The sequence below is a fragment of the Salminus brasiliensis genome, chromosome 13 (genome assembly GCF_030463535.1).
Source record: "Salminus brasiliensis chromosome 13, fSalBra1.hap2, whole genome shotgun sequence".
NCBI lineage: Eukaryota > Metazoa > Chordata > Actinopteri > Characiformes > Bryconidae > Salminus > Salminus brasiliensis.
In genome coordinates, this window is record NC_132890.1 from 30,782,212 (window position 1) to 30,797,721 (window position 15,510).

General features: G+C 42.6%; 2 protein-coding genes across 5 annotated transcripts in view; both read right to left on the reverse strand.

Annotated features, from left to right (window-relative positions):
- The window catches only part of ss18l2 (ss18, like 2), a 4,300-nt gene extending 3,481 nt beyond the window's left edge, over positions 1 to 819 (reverse strand). Inside the window, exons 1-2 of the mRNA XM_072694536.1 lie at positions 630 to 819; positions 459 to 535 (exon numbers count right to left, since the gene is read on the reverse strand). Coding sequence (XP_072550637.1) covers positions 459 to 535; positions 630 to 698 — 146 coding nt within the window. The 5' untranslated portion in view covers positions 699 to 819. The remainder of the gene's footprint in view (positions 1 to 458; positions 536 to 629) is intronic.
- Positions 820 to 5,978: 5,159 nt separating this feature from the next.
- lsm14ab (LSM14A mRNA processing body assembly factor b) lies at positions 5,979 to 14,667 on the reverse strand. Of its 4 annotated transcripts, none has more exons than XM_072694822.1 (11): positions 14,357 to 14,667; positions 11,205 to 11,368; positions 10,726 to 10,867; positions 10,122 to 10,226; positions 9,590 to 9,769; positions 9,111 to 9,191; positions 8,533 to 8,760; positions 8,277 to 8,430; positions 8,136 to 8,159; positions 7,201 to 7,441; positions 5,979 to 7,036 (listed from the first exon to the last, which is right to left on the reverse strand). In XM_072694822.1, the coding sequence occupies exons 1-11, from the start codon at positions 14,475 to 14,477 to the stop codon at positions 7,013 to 7,015; spliced, it is 1,464 nt and encodes a 487-aa protein (XP_072550923.1). In that variant the 5' UTR covers positions 14,478 to 14,667; the 3' UTR covers positions 5,979 to 7,012. The 4 variants fall into 4 exon arrangements, with proteins under 4 accessions (XP_072550923.1, XP_072550924.1, XP_072550922.1 ...); XM_072694823.1 differs by having other exon boundaries at positions 5,979 to 7,033; positions 9,108 to 9,191; XM_072694821.1 differs by having other exon boundaries at positions 9,108 to 9,191.
- Positions 14,668 to 15,510: the final 843 nt, after the last annotated feature.

The window sequence follows — 15,510 nt, forward strand, 5'->3', positions numbered from 1 at the left end:
CTACCCTGACAGACACAGCAAACCTTCTTGCCACAGCTCGCATTGATGCGCCACCCTGGATGAGCTGCACTACCTGAGCCACTTGAGTCCGTCTCACGCTACCATGAGTGTGAAAGCAAAGCACCACCAATTAAAAAGTGCTCAAAACAGAACGCACAGGTACTGAGAAGTGGTCTGTGAGAACCACAGAACCTGCAGAACCACTCCTTTACTGAGTCTTGCTAATAATATTGCCAATAATTTCAATAATATCAATCATTTTGAGCAGTGTATATCAGTTAAACATAGCTTTAGTGATTTATACTCCTCAATCCTCAATGATACCTCTTGACCTATGGAGCACTCCTTCAGTAAGGGAGTATTTCAGAATCTAGTGCACTACATAGTGCACTACATAGGGAACACAGCCGTTTGGGACTCAGCCAACTGCTTGGTGGATTCGGGGTGTGGGAGCTTACTGTACGCATTCTGTCGCTCTGCCTTTTTGCATATATTCCGTTATACATCTCACAAGCTGGTCGTTTTCGTCCAGAAGCTGAAAGAAAATAAAATGCGTCAGTTAATAAAACGGATTAGCTTCGTTAGCTTAGCACAGCAGCTAGCCCACCTCTCCCTGCTGCGCCACTTACTCGCTGGATGGTGTCCTGGTTGATTTGGGCTTTCCCGCGTTGTCTCTTCGGCACAAAAACAACAGACATGGCTCTGTGTGGAAGTGGCTTCAGCCCGCAGAGCAGCTGCGCTCTCCTCCGTCCGTTTCCAGCAGAGCTCACTGAGAGAGGCGGCGAGAGGGCCGGTTGCTCTTCCTCCGGCGGCCTCCTGTCCCTCAGCAGCGGCGCACTCACTCTGCCACCTGCCGGCCTGGCAGCGTAGGACACCATCAGCTCTTCAGCTCTCCACAGGGTCGAGCTTACTAGGGGTTTCTACGGATCCCCAAGTACCAATCTACTAAATTAATAATAATAAATCTACTAAATTTAATATTCAGAAACGTTCCTGTGATTTAATAAATTATTAGTTAGTTTAATAAATGGTTCCTATGAGTTTACAACCAATTTATTTAATTAAATACATTGTTTGCTCAGGTTCACTAAAGAGACCTTTCTTAAATGAAGGAGGTATTAAATAAAGGGAACATTTTTTTAAATGTTAGAGAACTGTTTGTCCCTAAATAATATTATTCTGCGGGACACTGTAGGGGCTCTGTAGTTGTCAGCTTGCTCAGGCTGAGGGGTATTTTATTTCCTACTGCAGCAGCTGAAGGGAGCAGATGTGGGGAGAAATAAAAACTAACAAGACTTAATATATAACTGTGACTTATTAAAGTGTAAATCTGAAAATAGTATATAATAGTATAATATAGTCAATTATTTCTTACTACAGCAAGTACTAGTCAAAGATATGGCTAAGCCAGTCTTCACTATGTGTGCAGTTTCAGATTTCTAAATATTCTCAGTCTGGTTCAGGGCTGTATGTAGAATAATAAAGTTAGAATTGAATCTAGTCAGAATTACAGAGAATTACAGAGCAGATCTCGAATTGTAAACTAGGTACAATACAATAGTGTAAACTATACACGATACAAATTTCATGGTAACGTACATGTCAAAAGTATATTAAGGATATGTCAGAATGACTTTTTGACTATTACTAGTTCAACTTGCAGTAGATGATATCTGAAATTACAATTTCTACTAGAACTGTTAGAGATCTTGAATTGTAAATATGCTTAATTGTACTTAATAAATATTCAGAATTTTTTATAGATTCCATTTCATTTGTAACAAAAAATAACAGTATAAGTATTCAGTATAAATCAATGATGTGAGATGAGATCATGCTTTGATTCTGGTTTTAATATTTTGTCAACAGCCTAATGTTACAGCACTCTCTGGGACATTCGGCAGCGAATACACAGTCAGAACCTTTTTACCTGCAAAATAATAGAGTCTACATGACTCTCAATATGGCAAAGGCTAGAAATGAATGTGTGTGACACCAATACAAGTACAGGCATCACATCATCCAGTACTAATCAAGAGAGACAGTATTAAAAAACATACACACCAGGAATCCTCTGTCACACATACACACACACACACACACATACACACACACACACACACGAATTTAAGCAGCGTTGACCAGTTTGTGCAACTTCTTGCAGAAGTGTTTGTCTGCCCTTGTTAAATGACATTGATTTGTCAAATCAGTTTTATTAGTATAGCTTTTTACAACTGTTGTCGTCACAAAGCAGCTTTACATAATTAGTGATTTGACAGAGACAAAAAAAAGAAATAACGTAAGACATGAAGGATCAAAGACCCCCAGTGAGCAGCCGAAAAACTCCCTCAGAGCTGGAGGAAGAAACCTTGGGAGGAACCAAGACTCACAAGGGGGACCTGACCCGTCCTCCTGTGGTCAGAACTATTTATACATTATTGATAAAAATGACCAAATCATCTAAACTGTTGAACTGCTCTGACCATAATCATCATATAATAATCATGGAGCAATAGAGCTTAATATAGTCATGGCAGTGATGGTCAGAGTAATGATGATTAATAGTGGTGATATTAATAGTGGCAGATAGTTAAGAGTCCATTTAGGTTTTAACATGGTCATTAAACAGGTAGCAGTGGTAGGAGGGTGTGCCGCTGGTCTGGTATGGGGTGCCTGTTGGTCAGACTGGTAGGTGGCAGCTGGTCTGACGCAGGTAGAGAGGACCTCAGCGGGCAATCTTCCAGTAGGTCGGGCTGGGTGGCCATTTACTCAGAGAAGGTAAAGAGAGAGAGTTAGTACTGAGAGGATTTTATGGAGGGCAGAGAATGTTGGGCAGAGTGTGTCTGACGACTCCGGCAGGTCTGACTATAACAGCCTAATTAAAAGGAGAGAGCCAGAAGGTAACACAGACACGGGAGCGCCCTGAATAGCTAGCGTCCATCTACTCCAAAGTCCACAAACCTGAGTGATCGCGTGTAGGCAGCGAGATGACAACTCCAGCATCTCAGTGTACTACAAAACCCCCTGTGTCCGCGAACCCCTGGACCTGCAACCTTTATCTAAGAAACATTAATTACCAAAAGCTAAACTAAACAGATGCGTTTTCAGCCTAGATTTAAAGATTGAGACTGTCTGAATCCCGAACATTATCTGAAAGTTTAGTTATCTGAAGGCTTTATAAGAAAAGGCTCTTCCCCCTGCTGAAATTTTCTGAATTTTGGGAACTATTAGGAAGCCAGCACCCTGACATCTAAGTATTCATGATGGTTTGTAATTTATGTATTTAAATGACATGGATTTGTGTAATGACATACTGCTCCACTACAGCAACACATCTGGCTATTTTCACACATTTCTGTTTCTGAAGTTGAGCAAATAAACACCAAATTGTGCAGCCAGGATTACATGCAGCAAATAGAAATGGTCGGTATTATTTAATTGTTGTATTGGTTAATTACAAAAAGCACAGATTTAATATGGAATGAGAAATGTATTCATGCAAAATCATAAATGCCTACACTGAAAGTTCTCAGAACAACAGTCCTGATATCAGCATTAATAAAAACACAAGGACAGATCTTGAACAACTATTTATTTCTCATGTCTGAATAAAAACCTCAATCTGGCCACTGAAAGTACACCATGCTGTACAATTGCTTTATTCAGGAAAAAAAATCCAATCAAAGTTCTTCCAGAAGTCATAAGAGAAAACAATCCTTTATCACCTTTACAAAATGAAAACTTTGTATGTACAGTCTGAAATCTCATGAGCACAGGGGGGGGTGGTGGTGGTGGTCTTCAATAGTAATGAGATTATTGCATCAGTCCAGGGCTGTCACACATTTTCTCCCTGGGCAGTTTGTGCTACCAAGGCTGTGTCCAAACGAAAAAAAACTAAAATATCTGACCTTGTGCACTTCAAAGGGTTTAAGCCATTTCAGCTTGCACCCTACAAAGTGCACACTATGGGCAGTAGGGAGCCATTTCACTCACAACCCAACACTCCTGATTTTACATGGCTCATTAAGGTACCCCCCCAAGCAATCAAGCTGTGCTCCAAGCAATTGCCAAAGCATCCGATCAAAGCGGCTCATTTTGAACTGCGAGACGTTTCGCTAGCTGCCTACAAACACGCAAACATCTAGGCAAGGTTCGCCGCTTTAGTGCCAACAAGACTTACATTGTAGCCAACACGGGTAAACGCTATGGAAGTAGCCACAACAGGAACACAGAACCTCACTGTATCGCATCCATATTGAATACTAAGTGAAACATTCGGAAACGAAAGCTCATCCTCTGCCTTTAGCACAAACCATCACTTAGCCAATGCTCGATCCCTTTATTATATCTGGGAAAAAGAAAGGGAAAAAAAAAAAAAAAAAAAAAAAGCAATAATTTGCATCTCAACTCCCAAATGCTGGTCGAGTAACGGAGAGTGTGTCTATGGACTTTCAGGGAAAAAGAGAAGAACAGAAAACGGATTAAAAACAAGAAACAAGCCATTAGGCCTGACCTAGTGCTCATGGCACGGCTTAGAGAAGAACCGCCAACAACCTGACTGCCATCTTTCCAAGACCTGTGTCCGCCTTCACTCCCAACAGAGGGCGACAACCTAAACTGTAGCCAAAATTGTCAAAGGTTGGGGCTGATTATACGACCATAAGAGTGTCCATAAGAGCGTGGACAGGGCTTACTTATATACTGAACACATACAAACTTGCTGCTTAAAAGAAAAGCCCAGAGCTGCCAAACCGCACTGCACCCAGTTCTGGATTTCACCTGGCTCTAAATCTACGTGTCAGACAGTGTGAACACCTTATGTAGTTTTGCATCCATTTGAAGCAGAAAGATCTCAAAGCAAGGTGGGGTTGCTGATCTACAGCCGCTTCAGTGACTCACTACAACACAAAACGCTGCATCCCTGCTCTGAGCGGCTTGGAGAATTTTGTACGTTTTACTGTAATGTGACCAAGTGTGTATTTCACAAAAGCACATCAGTGAGCCAAGTTACTAAAGGAATACTCCATTCATTTTACACTCAATCTGTCAGCTGCATCACTGTGGTCACGCCGGGTCGACAATGAGATCCGTCTTACTCGATACATACTTACAACTGATACCAATGGGAAGGCACTGAAGCAAATGCTGCCCATTGGCTTCTATCACATTTTTCCCTGTCTTAGTAAGTTGAAGGGAATCACAATGTACAGATCAAGCAGAGACTGAAAATGCTGACAGTGCTGCTTTAAAGCCAGGCATTAACCCTGTCCAACAGAATGAAAGGTAAGAGGACGTTCCTACTGGACAAGCATTTATCAGGCTTCGGGGAATACTTGATATACTTGTGGTATCTCATTACACACATCTGTTACAAAGCTTCACATAAACAGCGCACCGACTCCTCACTTCATAGCTTGTGCTACGTATTTACTAGCTTCTATGGGCATTCGAACATACAAGCTTGTGTTTTAAAAGGAGATGAAAAAGGGCGAGGGGATGACGAAAGTTATGTACACAAACTGAACTACTGTCCCAACTGTCAAACTGGCAAGACGTGACTTGATATCGCGGCACTGTTCGTCTTTAAAGTGCAAATGAATACATTTTTTTTTTTTTTTTTTTAAGTGATCCAATCTTATTCTTAAAGGGTGTGCTGGACTATCCCTGAAGACCTCGGCATTAAAACTGTGATTAGGAGGGGAAAGAAAAGTAAGAGCATCTCGTCTTTTTAAATTCATGTTACAATTCTAAAGGCTCAATGCACACACGCAATCCTAAAGGATTACGAATCTTCAACGGTGCAGTATCAAAGAGCCCTCGTTTGAACTATAACAAAATGACATCTACATAATCGACATCGAAAGGCAATATTCACTGGCACTCAGTTATCAAAATAATAAGCAAACGTGCACACCCCATCTTTCAATAAAAAAAAAAAAAAAAAAGGATCAAAAAAAAAAAAAAAAAAAAAATCCCAAACAAATAACAGCAGTCTGTTCCAGCAGGGTACTGCGAGAGCTTCATGTCTACAATAGCACTGAGAAGAAAGCTGAGAATAATACCTTAGAAGAGAGGGAACAAAAAAAAAAAAACAAACAATTCACCACCCCTCTCCCATTTCCAACAAACTATGACAATTTGCATTGGTATTTTCAATACATTCAATCAATAGCCAATATTTTGAGAAATTTAGCCTTGTGAGAGGAGATACAGGTAGATAGTTGTTTGACCTCACGCGTACAAAATTGGGCTAGACCAGACTAGTTTAAAAAAAACAAAAAAAAAAAAAACAAGAGTGGCTATGTAAGGAAAGCCCAAAAAATATATATCACTACAAATAAGGGGAGAGTAAATCAGAGAAAAAAAAAGTAAATCACTGACATGCTGTATAAACGCCAAACTACCTTCCACATAGATCCCATAGAAACAGAGCCAGTTCCTTCCCACACCGACAGTCACCTCTACCTACACACAGCAGACTACTGCACTTCTAGGAGTTAGCGGCCGACTGGTTAAGGGCTGACGAGCCTTCACTGTGACCCTACAGGATATGTACAGGGTTTTGGTGCTTCCTTAAGATACAGGAAAAAGAAAAAAGAAAAAATAAAGCTATTTCACTGATGGGGCTCACAGTATCAGCGGGCGTCTGCATACATTTGTACACCTAACAGGAACATTATCAAATACATTTCTTTTAATTCTTTTCTTTTTTGTAAGAAAGGAACTAAAATGCTGCTGCAAAAATACTGAATAATAATAATTCCACTGAAGTTTTGTACACAAAGTCCTCATCCCCTCTGCGGGCGTATCAAAGAAAGATCAAAAGATTGCCTTCCAAATATGTTTTTTTTTTTTTTTTCTAAAAAAGCAAGAGATAGCAGAAAGGAGGTGCGAGTCCACCTGCGCCAGGTTTAGGACAGACAAACACACAGACAGAGTCTCTATCAGGCAGGAGGGGGAGGAAGTTGAGCTCCAGTCTGTCGAAGCCCGGCGTAGTCGTCCTTCACGCTCACTATGCTGCCACCTTGTTCTCCTTCTGGCAGGAAATAAAGAGCACACACAGAAGATAGGAAAACAGGACATTAAATGCTTTAAATGTAATTGTAGCCCAACCCTAATATATATATATATATATATATATATATATATATATATATATATATATATATATTAAACTGGATTTGGAGTGTAAAAGCTTACCCGGTACTCAAAGTCAGCAAACTCCCTGCCACCTCGGCCTCCTCTAAATCCTCCCCTGAAGCCAGAGCCACCACGAGGGGGTCCGAAAGAGCCTCTGCCACCCCCGCGCCCACGGCCTCCACGGAAGCCCATTCCGCCTCCTCTGCCCCGGTAGCCTCCTCGACCACGGTTATGCCGCAGGGGAATTCCAAAGGTTTCAGCATTCATCCTCCTCTCTTCAGCCCAGGTCTGTCTGCGCTCCCTATGAGGCAAAAATCAGTTTAATGCACAGAGGAACTCCCCAGGTGATTGCAGCTGAAGAAACTGACCTTGGGACACATGGGAAGACATCCATACATTCTAGTTCAATTGTGGAACAGTTATAGTGTCTCTACCATAACAAAACTATGTATCTGCAATGTGGTTTGTGGTGGCTATATGTGACAGATTCTTAATTCTGGTCCTGGAGTGTCCCCGTCTTGCCTATTCGAGTTTTCCCTACTTTAACACTGAAAGACTGAAGCAGCGCTTCTTAATTTGTTAGGGATTAGTTTGATCAGGTGTGCACACTCCCTAAAGGTACCCCAGGACCAGGGTTTTGAAGCACTGCCACAGGACAAGGTGGTTCCAACTTTGCAAGCTGAATTGGCCAAAAGAAAGCCTGGAAAGGCTTGAAGGTTCATACAATGCAGGGGCAGCTGTTTGAAAGTGTCTACAACATGTAGTGGTAAAAGAGGAGCTTTAATGACAGCAACACCATGTGGAACAGGCCTTCACCTAGACTACCCCTACACAAACCATTCTTATTAACAAGCCCTTCCAGAACTGAAGTGGGTGAGTTGGAGCAGTGAAACAAATTCTACGGAAAATTAGTACTCCACAAGCAGGGTTAAGGGTGCTCAAGCCTGAGTTTTAATGAAAGCACGATATCAAAGACGAGTTAAAGAAAAACATACCTGCCAATTCCACCTCTCTCTTTTCTGGAAACAGGAAAACAAGAGAGAAAAAAAAAAAAAGAAGTCAGTTATAGAGCAACTGCCTAAACTAATTATGCATCTGTAAAGGCACTTGGCTGCCAATACCAGTTCTACTTTTACCTGGAGTCATCACAGGAGATGTTATCGAAGAACGACTTGGACTTGTCATAATAGCAGTTGGGCCCCAGGGGGTCCTCCTCTTCTACGTTGCCCTCGCTGTTCTGTGTCTCCACGCCCGAGTCGGCCTTATCCTCTCCGTTCACTGCCTTCTCATCTGCAGTTACATTTTAGGGACAGGGGTTTTAAAAAAAAAAAAATCGCTGTGGCAACTCATGCAATGGTGTGATAATGACCAGAAACCAGAAATGACTCAAACCTTTAATCTTGAGCTTGTTCTGGAACTCCCGGTCGATCTCCTCCTTGTTGAACTGGGCATTAGCGGTCTCAAAGTCAAAATCCTTTTCGAACTTCATTGCTCCGTCTCTGCGCACATTAAACCGACCCCTTCCACGCTGAATTCCACCGCCGCCACCACCACCGCCGCCGCCAATGTTGCCTCCTCCACCTCCTCCTCCTCTACCTCTTCGCAACCCAGGAGGACCAGCTAAGAAGAGACAGATTGTTAGCATAATACTAAAATAAAAATTAAGTAAATTAATAAAAATCAGTTCCTGACCCTACGTCAAATTATACCATTTACACAATTCTTCACTAAAAGAAAGAGTTCTTGACTGTCCCCCATGGTTTGGGACAGAGGTGAACCACAGATTAATCACCAAGGTTTCATCATAACAGTGTGGAATACAGTTTTACTGCAAAGCATGTGGATAAAACCAGTAGTCTAACATCTGCAGCTCTGGTGTGTGAGGGGAGAGTACAGTTCTACCAGTGAGGAGAGGGAGTCTTTTATGGACTAAGTAAAAAGGACTGAATGGACACAGACAGACTTACCACCTGGCTGGCGTTTGTTGACGTCACGGTTCTCAGTCTTGCTAGGGTCCAATTCTGAGCGGGGAGCCTTCTCAGCATCAGCCACTGTGGGTAAACAGACAACCAATTTAAACCCAAATCTCTTCATTTGGAGCAGCGTCTCACACGAAAGCATCTTAAGCAGGACTGAGAGGTCTAATCTAACAACGAGAAAAGGGTTGAGAATTAAAAGTAATTTTTAAAATTAAGTTACTTATTGTTTCATCTCTCCTACAGAATACAACCGTCCTTATGGTAATTGTCTAGGTCAACTACTTAAGTCACCCAGGTGGGTTCGAACAGGAAAAAAAACAGTGTTGGGGAGTGGGTTATACTGGTATAAAAGTGAATACAGGGCAATATCTATATACCAGTGAAAGACATCTTTTTTAGCTACAGAAATAATTCAAATGTTTTAGAGACAACAATGCTAACATGGTTAAATTGGAGCTGCATGCTCTCACCTCTGGGCTGCTCCTGGCTTTCAGCAGGCTGTTTCTGGGAGCTGAGAGGGGGTCTGCCTCCTCCAGGAGTCCTCTGACTAACAGAGCCACCGGCAACTGGAGGCGCTGGGGGCGCAGGCTGCGCTGGGTGGTCAGGTGTAGGGCTCTTCCGCAGGGGGTCCAGAGAGGGGCTGGTGCGAGCTGTGTAAAGAGGTGAGGTTTAGGATGAGTAACACCATGATTAAAAGCAACACTGTGGAAGAAAACGGTTGATGCAAAACAGCACTACAAAATCAACAAATCAACATGGCACTTGCTACTTTAGGATAGTGCAATTAGGCTGTAAAAGAAAAATAAATGGGCTATAAACATGAATGTCCTAACTGTCGGGTCACTTTATATAATTAAAATCATGCAGGCTGCACGGCATGGACATTACACAGCAGCCGACTGCATGCACTAACTAGGCCAATTTTAATAAAATGAATAAATAAAGGCAGGCAGCCAAAACACTGACAGCACTCTGCAACCAGACAGCGCCCGGTTAGGTTACCTTTGGTTACACACGTGTTCAGAGACACAGAGTCCGAGGGGACAGTGCTCTGGGACAAAGGGGCAGTTACGCTCTTGTCGTTACCAAACATGGACCCTGAACTTCCTGCATGAAGAGGAAGAGCACAACTGTGAGTGTGGTGGATTTCCCGCCTCCCCCCCACCTTTACGTCTCGAACACACCACAAGATAAACTCAACCTGAGCAAAAACAACGAACACCACACAGTGCAGATCTGCATTTCAACTTTGCAACTAAAATAATTTCTTATACAGAAACAATGACACTGTAGTTTAAAAACAAAAAAAGAAAAATAAACTCTTTAAACATTTTAGATACAGTTCAGATACTTTGTGTGTGTATTCTCCATGGGAAGACTCTTGTGTAGATTTACTCTTGCTTGTAAGTATTACTATATATAATATGAACCACAAACAAAGCTTCTGCTATCTATCTATATATCAATATTATATATATAGCAGAAGCTTTTTGGTGGTTCCCCATCATATTATATATAGTAACACATGCAAGCAAGAGTAAATCTACACAAGAGTCATGCTTTCGATTTGATTGTACTCTAACTGATCGGCATTTTCCAAACGTACCTGCGCCTACAGTGCCGCCGATGGGCTGGGTCACCAAGGGATTAGAGCAGAACTGGCTGTATGCATGCACAGGAGCCCGACTGAAGGGGGCATAGGAGCTCACTGGCTGGAAGGAAGGCGCCGCAGACGAGCCAAGAGATGACTGTTGGAAAGGGAGAATACCAGGTTTGGTATCATTATTAATAATAAATTATTAAAAACAAAAGGCTTCAAATTTACCTCCAAGGACTAGCTGGCAATTTGCATAAAAATAATTCAGACAATGTATTGACTATTGACATAACCCTATCTGTTGACCAAAGGATCCCACATATGGTTGGCTATTGAGTGACTGAATTAAGATGTGCTAGGAGTTTAAAAACTGTTCTGCTTAGAAAGACAAAGGCATAAAATGGGACAGTGACAAAAGGTGAACAAAGTGCTGGGTGCCTGAGTGCAATGGAATACGACTACACACTAGGTACACTGTACACCATTACCTGAACGATGGCCGGGTCTTGGGGCAATGAGCAGTTGGGCTTTGGCGGCTCACAAACAGTCAAGTCTTTGATATCGCTCCCTCTAAAGATAATGTATTCAAAGATGTCATCTCGGGGAGCGACAGGTCTGTCTGTAGGACGATCCTCTGTGCCAAAGGACTTGACTAAAGGGTAAAAAAGAGAAAACGTTACTTCAACTAGTCAATAAATGTCTTAAAACGCAAACAAAGAGACTCAAACCCAGCTTTGCCCAGTCTTGCTCCTGCAGCCCAAACCACCCACCACCCTTTTCAAATTGCCACTCTCTGAAGACGCCTCAAGTAGTTCATTGCGACCCACCCACAGTGATGCAAATACTGCTAACTGGGAGTTCCAGCCATGGGCAGCTGTGGGATCACCAAGGATCAAGGAGCTTTCCTGCTACACATTCTTGCACATGCATTTTAAAGATCGTGAGGGGCTTAGAAATTAACTGATGAGTTAATTAATGTGCAAAAGGATATTCAATTAAATTCTTGCCACCGTAAAGTGTCCGCTGGTAGCAATTATTCTGTAGTCTACAACTTTCCCAGCTTCAGGGCTGTTATCCAAATGTACAGGATTTTAGTGGTTTTGCCTCTCCAACACCTTTCATTCAACACTCTCGGTCTCTACAAATTAAGCTGATCACACCACCAACATGCTTTTTGGAAACTGCTCTGAACATTAGCTGAAACCCCCACACCTAAACCACACCAAGAAGAGTTCATAGAGGGCTTTTATTTCCTGCAAATCTGTCACAGGACACCATTCACAAAACTAAAAGTTGGTGATAGTTTGCTTATAAATATACACTGTCCAAATGTTTGTGGACACTTTTTAATGAATGCATCGACTAGTTTAAGTTGCACCAAATTCTGACAAAGATGTGCAAATGCACATACACAGCTTATCATGTCCCTGTACAGAAATAGTGTCAATAGGTTAAGACTCTCTGGGAGGTACAGATGAACCTACTAGCACTGTGCCTAATTCTGGTCCTGGGTTAGAAGGGCACAAAGCCCAACCCAACTGGAACCGCATTCCCCGATCATCATAAGTGATCCAAGCATGCTTTCCTGACTGCCTCTGCCTCTCATTCTCGCACCCAGTGTAAGAGTGGAGGATGGAGACCGGGTTCTGCCACCAAGACCAAGTAAACGGCTGAGAGAGACTCCCCAAGCCTTCAGGACATGCTTGATTTGAGCATTAAGAGACTAAATACAGCTGTAGCGGAGGGCATAAATCCCATTCTCCAAAGTAAGGTGGGGATCTGCCTGGGAAATGACAGCTGCATCCTGTATAGAGACTAAACCGATCAGAGCAATTAAAACAGTTCAATTAAAAACTGTCAGTAACATCATCAATTATCAATTAGCATTTGTAAAAAGGGGAGATTCCCTCAGGATCTAATTTAGCAACAGAATTAGGACACCTAGTGAATTTATTATAAATGTTAAAACCTATAGATACAGGTCTTTAAAAAGACGTAATACTGGGGAGACTGAGGAAACTGCCTAAAATAATTTTAACAGTTACTAGGTATAATTTGTGAGGGAAAAAAAGTTAGGACACCCCCCATGTATTACTACACACATACATAAACACATACATACATACACACATACACACACACATATATATATATATATATATATATATATATATATATATATACACACACACACAATATATATATATATATATATATATATATATATATATATATACACATATGGACGTACAGAACCTGGAGAGAGAGGGTTTTAGGAAGCGGGCTTATTTAAACCTCAGACATTTAGTCTGCTCCTGGATCTCTCCGAGGCCTTTAGAAAGGAGGGTGCAGGTGTGCAAATCAGCCATTCCTCCATTTTTTGGGGGTGTCCTACTCCCCCCCCCCACATGACTTTATTTAACCCCATATGAATCAGGCTACAGTAAGTCAGACACGGTGGTCTACACTGCATCGCCACCACAAAACCCCAGGAGTGCCAGCAGAGGCTCGGGGCTCTGCCGTGCTGGGGCTCTCCAGGTGGTCGGTCTGACACCCCCCGGCTTGAAGCTACGTGGCTCAAGTTCAGCGCCTGCGCCAACAGGTCCAGCAATATGGTTTGCATTTGGCAGAATATCTAAAGACTCTCCACCTCACACGGTATGCCAGATTACCCCGGTAGTTTAAGCAGATTAACAGCAGGCGGTGCAGACCGAGCCGCTGCGGCCTGCGCCGAGGTAAACAAAGGAACCCCGCTAACCCCACATTAGCAGCCTACAGCGGGCCGGTGTGAGGGGGCTTTTACTACCCCCAGCCAAACCTACAGTGTCCGTATCTCAAATTCACGCACTGTTGCTCATCTTAAAGCAGCTACGAATAAACAAAAAAGACTTTTTTGGCCGCAGTGCTGTAGATAGTTAGCTAACGCTAGCTGCGCAGCTAGCGCACAGAGTTAGCTAAAGCTAGCTAGCTTCGAGAATAACGGGCTGTCTAAATAGCTAGCTAGATATAAACGGCTTTATATACATTAATAAATAATAAACAGATAGAAATGTACGAAGTATTAGCTAGCTAATGTTTAAATAGAGCTTAGGCTTAACGTTCAGCTAGCTAGTGCTAGCAAGCTAATGCTACCAGCGCTAGCTACGTTAGCTAAGAAGTGTTATTTTTTAAAGCGCAAACTCAGCTTAGATAACTTTAAACAACGTTTAAATGTTTTACATATAACATCTAATGTTAATCAGCGCTTAATTACAGTTTATAACTTAGCTACGGTAAATTATTTGTGAATTGGAGGAGCTAGAGATAGCTAGCTATTAAACAAACATTAGCTAGCTAGCCACGCAAACCCAATAAAAAAGGTCGCGCTATGTAAGAAATATATAATATATCATTAGGAAGTTATATTATGATCAAATATGACAATTAAAAGTAAGTAAATCGCCCCGTGTGAGGCTAAAAGAGGCTAAAGAGGAGAACACGCTACAGTAATTACAGGGTTGCGCTAGCGGCTAATGCTAATGCTAGCTAGCATGTTAGCTGTTAGCCTGGCCGGATCCAGCAGCAGGGACGGAGGACTCGCAGGAACCTCGCCAAATCAGCGGCGGGTGGGAGAGGTGGGCGACACGGCGGGGACGTGCACCTTTAGCGAGAGCGACTGTGGAGTTTTCAGTGTCGATGGTGTACAGGACGCCCTCGTATCGGATCTCGGCCTTGGAGATCAGACTGATCTTGCTGCCGATGTACGGAGTCCCGCCGCTCATCCTGGCGCTGCGCTGCGCTTCTCTCTACAACAGCACGCAGACTCAGGGTCACAAACGCCGCCCCGGGGTGCAGGTTTGCTCTTTGCCGCTCTGTGAGCTAAACGCTTCTCGCCTGGTCTCGGTCGGTAGGTCGGTCGGTCGGTCGGTCAGTCCGGGGCTCCTGCGGCTCCGCTCGCTGCTACCACGACATGGCCGACTTCATCACACCGCGGCGCACCATGGGACATTGGAGCAGCGCCGCTCTCGCCAAGTCTCGCGTGATAGTGCGCGATTTAGACTGTCTGACTTACTTTACTGACCTATTCTCTTTCTTTATGCCTCTCTGTTTTTCTTCATTAAACCGCAGAGTATTAACATATACCTTCATTTTACATCTAAAGTGTTAAATGAAATACAATAAAAAAAAAGGTAAAAAAAAGGTAAAGGTGCAAATATTGGTCACTGTATATCCCCATCTGTGGTAGTGACCACACACAAACACACACACACACTAGTGAACTAGGGGCAGTGAGTACACACACACAACCAGAGCGGTGGGCAGCCAACTCCAGCGCCCGGGGAGCAGAGAAGGTAAAGGGCCTTGCTCAAGGGCCCAACTGTGGCAGCTTGCCAAGCCCAGGAATCGAACCCACAACCTTGTAATCAGTAGCCCAGTGCCCTAACCGCTAAGCCACCACTGCAATGGTGTGGGGATTTATTACCAATCATCACTTAAATGCCACAGACTATTTGAATATTATAATATATCGTATAATATCGTAGAATCGTATAATATATATATATGTATGTATATATATTATCGTATAATATATATGTATATATATATTATCGTATAATATATATATGTATATATATATTATATGAATCAAAAGTCATCTCAAACTGGTTTCATTAACATGACAAGATCCAGTGTTTCTCAGTTCTTCAGTGGTCCTCCCAGTGCCCTTAGCAAAACTGACAAACTTTCAGCAGTTTGCAATTAATAAATCAAACACAAATAATTTCTCCACATTCAACGTATAAGAATTAACCC

What these genes read in the sequence shown, in the direction of transcription:
- lsm14ab (XM_072694821.1), bottom strand. Translation starts at nt 14,477, where the DNA reads ATGAGCGGCGGGACTCCGTACATCGGCAGCAAGATCAGTCTGATCTCC. An exon ending in AAGCCAGGAGCAGCCCAGAG is followed by an intron (nt 9,192 to 9,589) that starts GTGAGAGCATGC and finishes GTTTACCCACAG; the next exon opens with TGGCTGATGCTGAGAAGGCT. An exon ending in CAACAAACGCCAGCCAGGTG is followed by an intron (nt 8,761 to 9,107) that starts GTAAGTCTGTCT and finishes GTCTCTTCTTAG; the next exon opens with CTGGTCCTCCTGGGTTGCGA.